The sequence below is a fragment of the Ichthyophthirius multifiliis genome (genome assembly GCF_000220395.1).
Source record: "Ichthyophthirius multifiliis unplaced genomic scaffold scaff_1120509251030, whole genome shotgun sequence".
Classification (NCBI taxonomy): domain Eukaryota; phylum Ciliophora; class Oligohymenophorea; order Hymenostomatida; genus Ichthyophthirius; species Ichthyophthirius multifiliis.
The window spans coordinates 15,062-30,628 of NW_004086268.1; the positions used below are offsets into that span (position 1 = coordinate 15,062).

General features: G+C 14.0%; 2 protein-coding genes across 2 annotated transcripts, besides 27 other annotated features; one reads left to right on the top strand and one right to left on the bottom strand. All coding sequences in view use genetic code 6, as the record gives it.

Annotated features, from left to right (window-relative positions):
* Window positions 1–170: 170 nt before the first annotated feature.
* On the bottom strand, window positions 171–3,785 carry IMG5_131870 (short chain dehydrogenase, putative; the record flags this gene model as incomplete). The annotated part of the gene is made up of 9 exons (XM_004031982.1): window positions 171–266; window positions 308–436; window positions 634–823; window positions 891–1,000; window positions 1,074–1,239; window positions 1,289–1,370; window positions 2,824–2,883; window positions 2,930–3,076; window positions 3,134–3,785. The coding sequence occupies 9 exons, from the start codon at window positions 3,783–3,785 to the stop codon at window positions 171–173; spliced, it is 1,632 nt and encodes a 543-aa protein (XP_004032030.1).
* Window positions 440–549: a microsatellite.
* Window positions 447–500: a microsatellite.
* Window positions 487–625: a microsatellite.
* A 127-nt stretch (window positions 3,786–3,912) lies between the features above and the next one.
* Window positions 3,913–3,976: a microsatellite.
* A 171-nt stretch (window positions 3,977–4,147) lies between these two features.
* Window positions 4,148–4,191: a microsatellite.
* A 177-nt stretch (window positions 4,192–4,368) lies between these two features.
* Window positions 4,369–4,419: a microsatellite.
* Window positions 4,420–5,721: 1,302 nt separating this feature from the next.
* Window positions 5,722–5,755: a microsatellite.
* Window positions 5,744–5,793: a microsatellite.
* Window positions 5,794–7,218: 1,425 nt separating this feature from the next.
* Window positions 7,219–7,253: a microsatellite.
* Window positions 7,254–7,273: 20 nt separating this feature from the next.
* Window positions 7,274–7,307: a microsatellite.
* Window positions 7,308–7,681: 374 nt separating this feature from the next.
* Window positions 7,682–7,709: a microsatellite.
* Window positions 7,710–7,736: 27 nt separating this feature from the next.
* Window positions 7,737–7,781: a microsatellite.
* Window positions 7,745–7,782: a microsatellite.
* A 203-nt stretch (window positions 7,783–7,985) lies between these two features.
* Window positions 7,986–8,024: a microsatellite.
* A 1,848-nt stretch (window positions 8,025–9,872) lies between these two features.
* Window positions 9,873–11,214, top strand: IMG5_131880 (IQ calmodulin-binding motif family protein, putative; the record flags this gene model as incomplete). Its single annotated transcript, XM_004031983.1, has 3 exons — window positions 9,873–10,398; window positions 10,594–10,905; window positions 10,996–11,214. The coding sequence occupies 3 exons, from the start codon at window positions 9,873–9,875 to the stop codon at window positions 11,190–11,192; spliced, it is 1,035 nt and encodes a 344-aa protein (XP_004032031.1). The 3' UTR covers window positions 11,193–11,214.
* Window positions 10,407–10,452: a microsatellite.
* Window positions 10,412–10,442: a microsatellite.
* Window positions 10,475–10,539: a microsatellite.
* Window positions 10,913–10,988: a microsatellite.
* Window positions 10,937–10,988: a microsatellite.
* A 115-nt stretch (window positions 11,215–11,329) lies between the features above and the next one.
* Window positions 11,330–11,362: a microsatellite.
* A 2,248-nt stretch (window positions 11,363–13,610) lies between these two features.
* Window positions 13,611–13,655: a microsatellite.
* A 1,359-nt stretch (window positions 13,656–15,014) lies between these two features.
* Window positions 15,015–15,061: a microsatellite.
* Window positions 15,016–15,059: a microsatellite.
* Window positions 15,017–15,059: a microsatellite.
* A 214-nt stretch (window positions 15,062–15,275) lies between the features above and the next one.
* Window positions 15,276–15,330: a microsatellite.
* Window positions 15,282–15,381: a microsatellite.
* Window positions 15,324–15,483: a microsatellite.
* Window positions 15,484–15,567: the final 84 nt, after the last annotated feature.

The window sequence follows — 15,567 nt, forward strand, 5'->3', positions numbered from 1 at the left end:
AAAAAATGATTAAATAAAAATAGTTTATATATATTTAATATTTTATAAAATATCTTATATTTTTTTTTAATGTATAATTTATATTGATTTTTTTATATAAAATAAACTATTAATAAAAAAAATTTATACATATGTATATTTATATATTAAAAAAAATCATTATATTTTTTTCATAATTTTGCGGCTTATTTTAGCTTTCTATCTACATAATCAGGGAAAAAAGGTCTTAAATATACAGCAAAATATGCTTTAAAAGGAAAGAAAATCTAAATATTTTTATTATAATATAAATAAAAATAAAAAATACTTTTCTAGCTCTTTTTTTAATTGCAAACATAACTATTTTAACACATTCTTCAACGCTCATTCTATTTAATTCATCATCATTTTATTAGTATTTTTATAACAAATCATGATTTCTCATATCAGTTTTAACCTGTAAATTAATATATATATATATATATATATATATATATATATATATATATAAATAATATATAATAAATAATAAATAATAAATAATAAATAATATATAATTAATAATAAATATAAAATTATTAATATCATATAAAAAATATAAATTATAAAATATAAATATTAAATTTTAAATTATATATAATAAATATTTAATACAGAAGGAGGGCATATAATTGTTATTGAAATATCATTTTAATTTAATTCTATTCTTAAAGACTCGAAAAAACCTGTAACTGCAAATTTACTACTACAATAAGCTGATCTATAAGGTAAACCAATTTCACCTGAAATAGATGAAAGTACAACTATTTATCCTTTATTCTTTAATAAATGTTATAGTGCATATCTATTTTTTTAGATTTTTTAATAAAAATATATAATATAATATAATTTTCTTTTTTTTTTTTCATTACTTGGTTGGATATACATATCCGAAAAAATTTGTGTCCATTATTTTTCTGAAAATTTGTATATCTTCGATTTCTTAAAATGGACTATGTGCATTTATTCCTGCATTTAATATCTATTTTATACATATTTAATTTGAATTAAAATTTTAACTTTTTTTTTTTATTTTAAAAAAAAAATAAAAATACTAAGATATCTATTTTTTCATATAATTTAATGCATTCTTCAATTAAACTTTTACAATCGATTTCTTAGGAAACATCGCATTTAATAACATTTGTTATTCCTCCTAGTTAATTACACATTTCTTGAACTTCAATTAACTTTTTTATATCTCTTGAACATATCAACAATCTAATTTACAATTTAAAATTTTATTTATTTATTTTTTCTTTTTTTTTACTTGCAATTTTATTAAGCATATCTTAATGCTAATTCCCTACCTATTCCTGACGATGCTCCTGTTATAATTATAACTGATTAATCTTTTTGTTTTTATAAATTAATTTGCGAGTTAGATATTTTATTTTACTTACTAATCTATCTTTTTTTAACTTTAAAAATAATTAAGTATTTCCCATTGTTATTTATTTTTATTTTTTTTAATTTTTTTACATATTAAAATCAAAATAATTTTTATTTTAACTTTTATAAATTTATAAATAATATAAATTAATATTTTTTTATATGAATAAAATTATTATTTTCATTTATTTATTTGCATAATTATTTATGTTATTAAGCCTATATCATTTTTCTCTTATTTATAATTATTATTTATATCTTTGTAATAATTTAGTTCTTCTTAAATTTTTTTATATTCTTTTTCTAATTTTTATTATTAATTTTCTTATAAAATTATTTTTTCTTAATTCTAATTATTTTGATTGACTTTATTTTAAAGTTCATTTTATAAATTTAATATTAAATTTTTTTAATTTTCAATCTTGGTTTTATATTTCTCTTCTTTTTATAGAACTTCTTAATAATTTTAATTTAAATTCTAATTCTCTTATTTTAATTATTCCATTTAAATATTGAGAATTATCAATTATTTTTATAAAACTACTTAGTTTTAGTTTTCTTAATTTTTTTATTATTTATTATCGCATTAATTAATTTATTTTTGCATTTTTGTTTTATAATCACACATAATATTTTATATATTCTTTTTTTATAAAACTAATTCTTTTTATATATTATCTAAGTAATCTACATTCTTTTGAATATCTTTTTTTTTTTTTTTTAAAGAAAATAAAATATTTAAATTAAATGCTTTATTAGTTTTTTTATTATATATACTTTCACAAGATTTTTTTATTTCAGTTTAAAAATTATTTTATTTAAAGCGAACTTATTATTAACTATTATTTTGACTTTCTGTTTAAATTTCTTATTTTATTTTTTTCATAATACATCAATATAATTTATATATATATATATATATTTATTATTATAAATATAAAACACTAATTTATAGAGAATTTATAATTACTTTATTATTCAGTATACTAATTAATAATATTATTGCAAATTTAATGTTTGTTTATTTCATTTTAATTATTTATTAATTAATTTTATAAACAATTTGCTGTATAATTTATATTATTTTTCATTTGTTTATTTTATTAAATCTGTTAATTATTATAAATTAAAAATTTAATATTAAATAATAAAATATTTTTATTTTTATTATAAATTTTTTTCTAATTTTTTAAAAATTCATATATAATTAAGTAAAAGCTTAAAATTATAAATAAGGAATAAATATAAGATCGAATAAAAATAAAAAATAAAAATCTTTAATAATTTTTTAATAAACATAAATAAATTTCAATTACTATCAAGACTAATGTTTATTGCTTAGAGTACTTTATCTTGAAAATTATTAAGTTTTATCTTACGAAAGAAATGATTTATATGCTGTGTTTTTAAAACTTGGAGGAAATTCAGTATCCCCGAATTCAGATACTACTCTATAACTTCCAGGTCCTGGAACTTTTTTATATAAAAATAGTATTTTTTTTTTTTAAAAAAAAAATACCTTCAGATTTAACTCTAATTCCAATAGTATCTCTATAACTTTATGAAAATTTGCCTCCTGAAGTTGTTCTAAGCTTTGAATTATAATAAATTCCTTTTTTACTTAATCCTTCATATTCATATTATCCAGGTCCAGGACTTTATTTACCTATATATATATAATTAATTTATTTCTATTTTTTTTTTTTTTTCTCAAAAAAATAACCTTTATATAAAAATTAAAATCTATTTTAAGTAGAAGGGGAAAAAACAGCAGCTCTACTAGTATTGTATTTCGAAATAAAATATTTCCCAGTTTTATTCATACCTTATATATAATAAGTTCCAGGTCCTGGGTTATCCTTAAATTTAACAATATAATTCGGAATTAATTCTATTTATATACATATTTTTATTTTTAATAAAAAAATATTACATGTGCTTTGAGTATTTCTTCCTAATGAATAATGATATAATCTCTTTTATTTAGAATCATCTTAATTGTAATGCCCTGGTCCTGGAACTGATGTATATTCATTCATTTTTCGAAAACTAATTTCTTCTCTACCTAATTTAAATGAGATTCCTTTTTAGATGGACTATTGTTTATCAAAAGAGCTTTTTATTAAGTATTAATTAGGACCAGGAATATCCTTATCTTTTTTCGTAAAATCACTTTTGCGGCCTAAACCTAAATTTGTGGCGCGTTAATTCAATGTGGATTTCAATTAATAAAATGCTGATTAACAATAACTTAAACGAGTTTTTTAAAAACGGTTCGTTTTAGAAAATGTGTATTAAACTTTGGCAGGAGATTTATTTAATTAATCATGAGCTATTTTGGGTGAATATATTGATGTTAATAATTATATTTTCATGTTTTTATATTATTAAATATTTTAGAAAATTTAGAAAATCTGTATTTTAATATAAATTAATTAAATTTTATTTCATTATATATAAAATCTAATATTTTTAATTTTTTATATAAAATTATTTTAAAAAAAAAAATATAATATTTATTTATTTAATATAAAAAATATATATTTTAATAATTTATATAGTAAAATCATAATTTTGTTTTATAATAATTTAAGATAAAATTTTATCTAATTTATTTTTATTTTTTTTAAAATATAATTTTATTTTTTTCAATAATTAAATAAATTATTTTATATTTTTTAAAAAAATATTCTATTTAATTTAAAATAAAATCTTTAAATATAATTTAATTCAATAAAAAATAATTAATTTTATTTAAAATTATTAATTTTTTATTTAAAAATTTATATATAAATTATTTAATATATAATTTAAGTTATTTTTCTTTTTTTAAATATTATTAAATTTAAAAATAATACATATAATCTCAAAAAAAAAAATATATGCATAATAATTAAATTTTATTTTATAAAAATTTTAACAAAAAATAAATAATTTATAATATAAATAAAAAATATGAAATTTTATTAAATAATAGTAATTTTAATAATTAATAAAAACTTTATTAAAAAGCAATATGAGAATATATAATTTTTTTAAATAAATAATATTAATAAAATTTTCTCAGTAGTTAAAATTTAACAATTAATTTAAACATTTGTAATTTATATTTATTTAAAAAAATTACTATCGAATATATAAATTAAAAGCAATTAATTTTTTTTTTTTTATTAAAGAAAAAAGAAAAAAAAATAAAAAATTGTGAATTAAATATTAATTTTTAAACAATAAATTAAAAGAAATAATCATGCAAAATACCAAAAACTACTATTAGAAATAATAATAACTAACTTGCTTATAAAATATCAAATAAACTAATTAAAAATAACTATAACTTAAACAAATAAAACCTTAAAATGATGAATCCTTCTTTTAATATAATAATAAAATAAAATTAATTATATAGAAATAATAAAGAGAGTTTATTGAATATGAAAAAAACTAATTTCAAAATAATAATATTTTTTAATAACCAAATAAACAAATAGAATACATGAAAAAACAATATAAAACAAACTTTTAATCTATTCGTCCTGTTACTATTTTAAAATCTCCACAATAAAAAATTTAATCGAAATTAAATTCCTATAGAAATATGATAATGAAATAAAAAATATCATTCCACTAAAAGTATATAAATATTACATTTATATTTATATTTTTTTTTTTATAATAATGAAAGAACTCTATATTAAAATATTTAAGTTGCAACTAAAAATTAATAATTTAAATAAAGAAATTAATCTCCTTTATAAAGGTTCTCATGTAATATAGAAAAGTAATTTTAATCTGCTTTTAATTAAGAAGATAATGATGTCTCTTAAAACATATAAAAAATATACTTTAAAGAACTTTAAGAAATTGAAGACATAATTAATTATAATGGAAATTAAAAAATAAACAATAATAATAATTCAAATGAAACAAATTCTTAATAAAACTCTTTTATTAGTAATAATAGTAATGAAAAATAATTGATTAAATAATTTAAGTTTATAGAAATATCTTAAAATCAATTTATTAACTAAAAAAAAAAAATTTAACTTTATAAACTGAAGATTCTGCTTTGACAACTTAATTATCAGCTATTTCAAACAATACCCCTTAGTCTTAAAATATAAATATATTGAACGAATTGTAATAATTATCAATGTAAGAAAGTTAAGAAAACATTTTAATTAATTTATAATAATAACGTAATTAATTTTTAACTTAAAATAAAAGTTAAGAAAAAAATTGTGTATAATAATAAATATATTGAATAAAAAAAAAAAATGTAAAAATAATGTACTTATTAAAAAGAAATGAAATAAAAATAAAATTATTAAAAAAATAAATAATTAAATTTAATCATTTATTAAATGAATTAAATTAAATATTTATATTATGTTGTATCAATAATTTTATTGATATATTTTATGTTTTTATTAAATTTAATATACTTTAAAAATGTATAAATTAAATATACATCTATATTATTATATACTATATATATATCATTTATAAATATTAAAAACTATTTTATTTATTATATTTATATATATATATATTATTTTTTTAAAAAAAATACTTTTTTTATAAATATGAATAATTCTTAGTGTATTTCCCCTATAAATTTAGTATTTTTTTTCAAATATATATAAATTAAATTTTAAATATATGAAAATACATATATTTTGTAGAGAAAAACAACTAATAACCTATTTTCTAAAACGCCATAAAGTAATTATTTTGAAATAAATTAATCATTAACTGATATTCCTGTAAAAAATGATTTCGGAAATTCATAAATAATCGAGCAAAACTCATTAATGCAATAAATATAAAAAATGGACAAAAAAACAAAAAATCTAAATAAATAAGCAAATCATACTAAAAACAAAAGTCAAATATTGACTAATAATTTAAATTCATCAAATAGTTCAAGTGATATTAGCATTAAATCAGAATTCGATTAAAATTAAATCACATATTACGGATAATAATTTATAAAAGAAATAAATAATTCAAAAAAATTGACAGAAATGTTAATTTACAATTTAGGAACAGTTAATTATTTATAAAATTTATTCGATTAAAAAAATTTTTAGGAAATATTATTAGGAATAATAAAGCTTTTTTTATAAGTAATAAAGTAAATTAATTCGCAAACGAGTTTAATGAAATTACTAAAATTCAAACCTTATCCTCTTTTTGTGAATTTTAATAAATAAAATCAAGCAAACTCACAAAAAACAAATATAGAGTTTTTAAATAATAGAAATTTTAGTGAAGTTAATATAAATAAAAGTAATTGTTTATATCAATTTACAAATAATATTGTTAATTCAAGTTTTTTAAATATTTAAAACACAAGCAACGAAATTGAAAATTAATAATAATTTTAAAAAAATTTAATAAATAATAGCTTTTTGGATAAATAATAAAATTAAGTTAATTTATAAATTTAAACAGAAACTTAAAAATAGAATTAGTAATTAATTGAATCAAACGAGGAATAATATAATCGATTAACTGCGGATTTCGAAAATGTAGACTTGAGGTAGTATTTAGAACACGAAAATTTAAATAAATCAAATTGTAAAAATGTCATTTAAAATTAATAATAGTTACTTCAGGGTTATAGTAATAGTAATTCAGAATAAAATTAAATTAACAGTAATTCATTAAAATAAAAAGTAGTAAAATAATTGTAGAAATCTAATAATTAAAACAATATAGAATAAATTTAATAAAATTAAAGTTCATAATAATAAATGGAAAAAACTGTAAACTTACAAAAATTATCAAATTGAATTTAATTTAATTAAAATAATAAAAAAATAAAAATATTATAAAAAATATAAACTTTTATTTTTGATAATTTTTTAAATAAATTTTTTATTAAATAAAGTTTTAATTTTTTTAATAATTTAAAATACTTTTTTTTATTTTTTATTAAAAAACTTTTTTAAATATTTAATAAACTTATAGTAATTAAAAATAAATAATTATTTTATTATTGTATTTAGATTATTTTATCAATTAATAATAAATAAAATACTTATTAAAAGAATGAATATTATTAATATAAAAATGTGCTTTTTAAGATTTTTAATGTTATATGAGTGTATAATGACTTAAATTTTTTATATTAAAAATTATCTAAGTTCACAATTATGGCTAAATATAAGATGTAATAAAAAATATAAGAAACCGATTTTCGAAGTTTATTATAAGGAAGAAATATATACAAAGCTTTTAATTTAAGTTAAATATAATATAAAATTTAATATATATATATATATATATATATATATCTCAAAAATCAATTACGAAATTAAATTAAATTATATTTTCAAAAAAAATTATTTTTTTTAAAAAAAAATATTTATGCTTTTTATATATATTGAATAGTTCATAATGAATTCTAAATTATTATTTGAAGAATAATTAAATATAAATATATAAAATTAAAAATATTTAAAAAATAACAGCAAATATTAATTTAGTTATAATATATGTTATTAAATTCTAATAATTTATTAAAATATAAAATATTTAATAAAAACTAAACAAAAATATATAATTTTTAAATATATTTATATTATATTATTAATATTATATAATATTAAAATACAAATTATATATATGTTTAAATGTATTTGTATATCATTTAAAAAAAAAATTAAATTAATTTTAGTTTCGATATATAATATAATTATATAATTAATTTAATTAAATTTATTACTACAAAAAAATAAAAAATAGAAATAATTAATATTATAGTTTTTGGATATAATAGATTATTTTTTATTTAAAAATATATTATGATTAATTTACGTGCAGCTTAAAGCTATATTTATTTAAAAAAATATTGGGGTTGGGATTAGAAGTTTAATACGAATAAAAATATAACACTATTCTCTTCTATATCAAAAACTCATACGCCAAAAAGTAGTTCTTTCAGATATATAAATACTCATTCACAACAATTTAAGTAAAAATTGTTTTTTTTAATGAATGTTTAAAAGAAACAAATAAATAATAATCGTTAATAAATTATATATAGAAAGAAAAAAAAAACATAAACTTAGTAATATAAAAATTGAATAAGATAACATTAATATTTAAAAGAAGTGGTAATTCGTTATTGTTTATTAAATGTTGAAAAATATAGAATTTAAAAGGTATATTATATTTTTTATTAGCAAAAATTAATAATAATTTTTTTAAGTTTTTATATTATATTAAATATATTATCACTTAATGAAGTTTATTTAATATATTTATATATAAACTAAAATTAAAAATTATTTATATAAAAGATTAAATTATAAAGTAAATACAATCATGTCTTAATTTTTAAACTATTTAAAGAATAAAACAGTATTTTTTTATAAAAAAAAAATTATATATAAAAAAATTGTGGAATTATTAAAAATATGATATAATTATAAAAAAAGTTTCAGAGTGTTATAGTAATAATAATATGTTTTTAATTTAAATTTATTAATAATATTTGAAATAATTAATTTCAAATAAAACAAAAAATAAATTAAAAACATCTGAAAAGTAAACCATATTTAATTAAAAAATGTTCTTAATTTTATATTTAATATAGTTTATATTAAAATCATTTATATATTTTATTTTAATAATAATGATATTAATAAATATAAAAAAAGTAAAAATTTATATTATATGAGGAAATTTAATTTAAATTCGCAATAAAAAATCAAGACATTTAATAATTTCGAAAAAATCTATGAAAAACCGAAATTCTAATTTCTACTTTTAAAAGAAATATATAATGATTTAATAAAAAAATATTTAAATTTAAATAATTTGAAGAATATATTAATATATATAAAATAAGTTATTAATAAATTCTTAATCGGTTATTTAACTGACATTAACTACAATTAGTTATAAAAAAACAAACCAATAATATAAGAAGTAAAGAATAAGGCCTTTTTTTGGATAAAATTTTAAAAAATGATAATAATATGTTATTTTTGAAGAAAAAAAATACTTATTAATAGTAATTTTTTAAATAAATTATATTTTATAATAATAAAATTACTAGTAGATATAAGTTTTGGAATAATAAATATAGGTCATTAAAATAAAAATTTAAAAGGATAAAATTAGAATTAAGGATTTGGAAAAATAATAATTAAGTTAAACAGATTTGAATGATATTGATAATAAGTATTATTTTTCTATTTTTTTATTATTTTTTTTAATTTAAAATTAAATTTTATAATATTTTTTACATAATAGTTTCCACATATAAATATATTTTAAATATACATATATCTTTTATAAGGTTTTTAATTTTATTTACTTTTAAAATTAAATTTAATAATTTTTTAATATAAAGTAAAACTTATTTTATTCAAAAGTAATAATAATTAAAAAAAAAAATAAGCATTTAAAAAATTATAAATAGTAATTATAAATAATAAAAATAAATTAATATGGGTTGTTGTTAATCAGATACTAGAACAATGAAAAACGAATATAAAGGATTAACAGTAAAACATGTAGATAACAGATATTAAGATTAACAATCTTTATCTAAAATAGTAAAAATATAATCATATGTTCGGGGATAAAAAGATAGAGATATCGTCAAATAATTAAAACATTAGTATTAAGAACATGCACCAAGTACTTAAGTTGCAGTTCCATATAACAAAGCACCTTAAACTGATAGAATATAAGTTTAGCAAATATTAGATATAAAATATAATTACCCAATACGAAATGAGTTTAAAGATTTAGTAAAACTCCCACCATATATATTTAAAATAACAAAAGCAGTATATAAAGGGTAATGGTTAAATGGAAAAAGACATGGTAGAGGAATTTAATTTTGGTAAGACGGTTCAGTATATTAAGGTGAATGGGAAAACGATAAAGCAAATGGAAATGGAAGATTAATACATGCAGATGGTGATTATTATGAAGGATAATGGATTGATGATAAAGCTTAAGGAAAAGGTAAAAATATATAATAAATATATAAATATAAATATATAAATATATAAATTTATAGTTATATATATTATTTTTCATTATTTATATACTATTTATAAATTCAATTATTTTAATATATATATATATTAAATTAAATTTAATATAATTTGTTACTTTAAATATTTAATTATATATTAATTTTATTTATTATTTTTATAGGAAAGTTTGTGCATATAGATGGACATTAGTATTAAGGAGATTGGATTGAAGATTTATAACATGGTTATGGAATAGAAGAATAAAAAAATTTCATTTATGAAGGATAATTTGTTAATGGTTTAAAACATATAAAAGGAAAACTTACTTGGAAGCAGGATGGATCTTATTATGAAGGTTAGTTTGAAAATGGTATTATTCAAGGATTTGGAACTTATTATTATCAAAATGGAAAAAAATATGTAGGAAATTGGAGATATTCAAAAATGAATGGATATGGAGAACTTTATTATCCAAACAAAAAAATTTATAAAGGTAATTTTATATGATTATTATAATAAATAATTATATATATATATAAATGTATATATATATATATATATATATTTATTTATATAAATTTAGGTAATTTTGAAAATGATTAAAAATTTGGATAAGGTGAAATGATTTATCCTGATGGAAAAATATATATTGGATAATGGAGAAATAATAAATAAAATGGAGAAGGTATAGTTATAACTACTGATGGAAGAAAAGGAAAAGGTTTTTGGCAGGATGGTATAAGAATCAAAATTTATGATGATTAGGATTATAATGATTGATAATGTTAATATTATGTGATATATTTTTTGAAAATAAAATTTTTTATATTAAATTGCTTTTTGAAATTTCAAAAAATATTTCAAAATAAAAAAAAAAATTAAATTATATTATTTGTATTATTATAATCAAAAGTATTAAAAAAATAATAAAAAGAAAAAAAAATATAAAAATAGATATATTTTAATAAATATATATATATATATATATATACATACTTTTATTATAAAGTTAAAATATATATTTTTATTTTTATAAATATTTTATATTAATTCTTAAATACAAAATAAAACTTTAATTATGGGTAATGCTTTTTCGTTTTAATGTGATAATGAAATAATAACTATTATTGTTAAAGTAAAAAATTAGATATAATTTTTTTAAGAAATAGATTAACTTTTAGTTAAAAATTAAAAAATCGAATTTTAACATGAAACTGTTTTCATTTTTGAAGAACCTCTAGATGAATTCTTAAAAGTAATTTTATTTTTATTTAAATATTTTTATTAATTATGAAAAAATAAAGAACTAAGCTAAATATATAAGACTATAAAATATTTTAATAGAAAAAAATGAAGAAAAAATCGTAATATATACAAATGCTCTTTCTAAAGAAATTATAGATTAAAAATTTAATTAATATATAGACAATAATTTTATTTTTTATACTCATAAAAAAGCAGAAGGTTCATTATATGCTTTATTTTATTATATGTAAAACAATAAATAATTCCATAGATATTAAAATGTTTTAAATATTATTAATTTAAACAAATTAAATGAAAGTAAAATATTTAATATTTATTATATAAATATATTTTATTAATATTAAATTATAAAAATATATATAATAATATAGACTTTTAAATATAAAAATTATATATTGAAATTAAAGATTTTCCTTTTATTTATGTAAATGTAAGAACTGGTTTAAGTTTTTATAAAGTATACTTCAATAAATTTCCAATATTTATATTTTTTTTTTTAAAAAAAAAAGGTTTACAGTAACACATAATACTAAAGACTTTCAGGCAGTATTATTGGAGAAAGCTTTGTCGAATCATTAATGTTGAAATTAACGAAATATAAATGTATTAATAAAGCATTTAAAGATTGTATAATTAACGGGGATAATAGAAATTGTGATATGACAGTAAGAGATATTTATGGAGATACATGTTTAAATTTAAATATTCCTCCAGATATTATAGCTTCTAGTTTCGGAAAATGTAGTAAAGATTAAGTTTGTAAAGATTAAGATATAATTAAAAGCTTATTGTTTAGTTTGGCTATTAATATAGGATAATTGACCAGTTAACTTTGTTTCCTTGAAAATATTTTTAATGTTGTTATTTGTTTCAATAAAATATAATCAGATGAATTTAATATAAGTTTATAGGTTATTTTTTAAAATATTTTTAATAATTTGTTTTTTAAATTAATAAAAGAGCACTATAAATTTTTTTTCAGGAAATAAAGCGAAAATGCATTATTTAGAAAATTCAAATAATTTATAGATTATCGGAAATTTATTAATTTGAAAAATTAAATAAAAATAAGAAGTAATAATATTTTATAAAAAATTTATAATTTTTGTATAAATAAATGATTTTTTTTTTTAAAGATATGATTTAATTATTTGTTTTTAATTTCACATGCCTATGAATATATTTATTATTTTTACTTTTTTTATTATAATTTATTAATTAAAAAGGTTTTTTTTTCAAATTTTTGTATAAATTTTTAAAGTGTTAACGCATCTTTTTTAAAATAAATATTTAATATAATTTTTTTAGTTCTTCTTATAAGAAAAAAATTTAAATAATAAATTATCGTTTATAAAAATTTGATTAGAATATATTTAAAATCAATAATTTTTATATATTTATTTTAAAATTTAATTGAGTTTTTTTTGTTTTTTCGAAATATATTTAACGCACCTGTTTATACAATTATATATGTATTTTTCTTGAATAAAATTCAATTTATATGAAATTATACTTACTATATTCTTAAATTTCCCCATAATTTAACATTTTAATCTAGTATTCTATGAATTAAAAAGTATTATTTAAATATATATGTATATATAAAATCATATTTTTTATTTAAATTATTAAAAAAAATTAGTAGTAACAACAAATAAAGTCGTGATAAAAAAATAATGATTTTTTTTTTTTTAAATTTGTGATTTTTATTTTTTGAAAAAAATATATATGAAGACATAAGTAAAGTTTATTAATTATATTTAAAATGAGTAGACTTATGAATCTAATAAAATAATATATATGAAAATTTATATTTAATGAAAAAAAAATTAATAAGGAGTTTATGTAAAGTATTTAATAGAACAAAAAATTAAATTATAAAATAATTTATATTTAATTATGAAAAAAAAAAATATAAATTTTTTTTGAATATTTATTGTAAATAAATATTTATTTTATTTTACAAAAAATTTATTTGATTAATTAAATTAATATGTTTTATATATAAATATTTTCCCTAATATATATAAAATAAAATATTTATAATTTACTAAAATAATATATTTAATTTGAACAAAAATATTAATATTTTAAAATAAATTAAGAAATAATATAGTATTAATAATTCTTAATAATTAAATAAAAATACATTATTTATTAAATTAATTTTAAAAAGATTAATAAAATACTTAATTTTTTATATTATTTAAATAAAAGCCTGTAATTATGACGATAGTATTTGATATATTAAAAATAAATAAATATTTAAGCTAAATTTTTAGTAAGAATAAAAAAATATTTATTTACATTTTTTAAAAAATAAAATTGTAAGCAATAAAATGAAAAATATTATTATTAATTTATTTTATTTTATATTATTATTTTTTAATTAGTATTTTTAATAATATTAAATTTAAACTTTTATAATATTTTTTATATTTGATGTATTTACTTTTTATAGTATCATATATACTATAAATATCTATATTTTTATTTTATTTAATTAATTAATTTATTAAAATATTCATTATTTTAGCTTTTTTTTTCTAATATTATTATTATATTAATTTATTAGGATTTATGATAAAAATAATTTATATAAAATTATTATTTATAAATTATAAATTTAATAATGACTTTTTATATATTAATTATAGTTTTTTAATTATTAAAATTTTATTATAATTAAAAATTTAATTTATAAAACCATCTAAATTTTTATATTTTAATTTAAATAAATAAAAATAAAATAAATATATTGATTATATATAAAAATAATTACATGTAATTTTTATAGGCAATATAAATTTGCATATTATTTTTTATTTAAAATTAATATTATTTCATATAATAGATTATAAAAAATATTTAAGTTAAATATTGAACTTTATTAGCATTTTTAATTTAAAAAGAAATTTACTTTAATTATTAGTATTCATGAACAAAAATAGTCAGTTGTTATTTCTATTTTTTAATATATTTAACTTAATATGTATTTTTAAATGTTTTAAATTATGAATTTTTCTTAATTTAATTTATTTTTATGGCTTTAATTATTTTATATTTTTTAACAAAAATATTTAATTTAAAAAAATAAAAATTTTAAAAAGAATTAATTTTTTTTATTTTAATAAAATAAAAAAATACCTATTCTACATATAAAATAATTGAATACTAATAAATAAATAAAATAAAAATTTATTTTAACTATAGATTTATTATAAATATTTTTTTTTAATTTAAATTCATTTAGAAATAAATAAAAAAAAAGCGTCTATATAAAAAATAAAAAAAAAAATGGCAAGAAGTAGAAGCCGATCAGGTAAAAGAAAGCACGAAAAAAATAGAAAAAAAGAAAAAAAAGAGAAAAAAGAAAGAAAATATAGCCGTGAAAGATCACCACCTGAATATACTCGAGAAAGGCACCTTGAGAAAAGCGAAGATAAAAAAATAAATAGAAGATAACCTTCGCCTCCAAAACTAAGTGCTGAGGAATAAAAAAAAGCCGAGTTGAAAAAAAAATAAGAGAGATTAGCAAAAATGAAATTATTAAAATATGAAAAATCTAGTAGTTCAGAAAATGAGATACAAAAACCAATATTAAATAAATAAATATAAAATAATATATTAAAAAATACTAATATAAATAATAATAATAATATAATTATTAATATGAATAACAATAATAATAATATTAATAATATAAATATAAATATACCTTAAATTATAAATGAGAATAATAATAATATAAATATTAATATTTAAAATCAAAATAAATAAGTATAATAATAATAATAATAATAATTATTAGAAATATAAAATATTGAGAATAATAATTAAATTAAAATTGAAGAAAAAAAAGAAAATGTTATTATTTAAATATAATAAA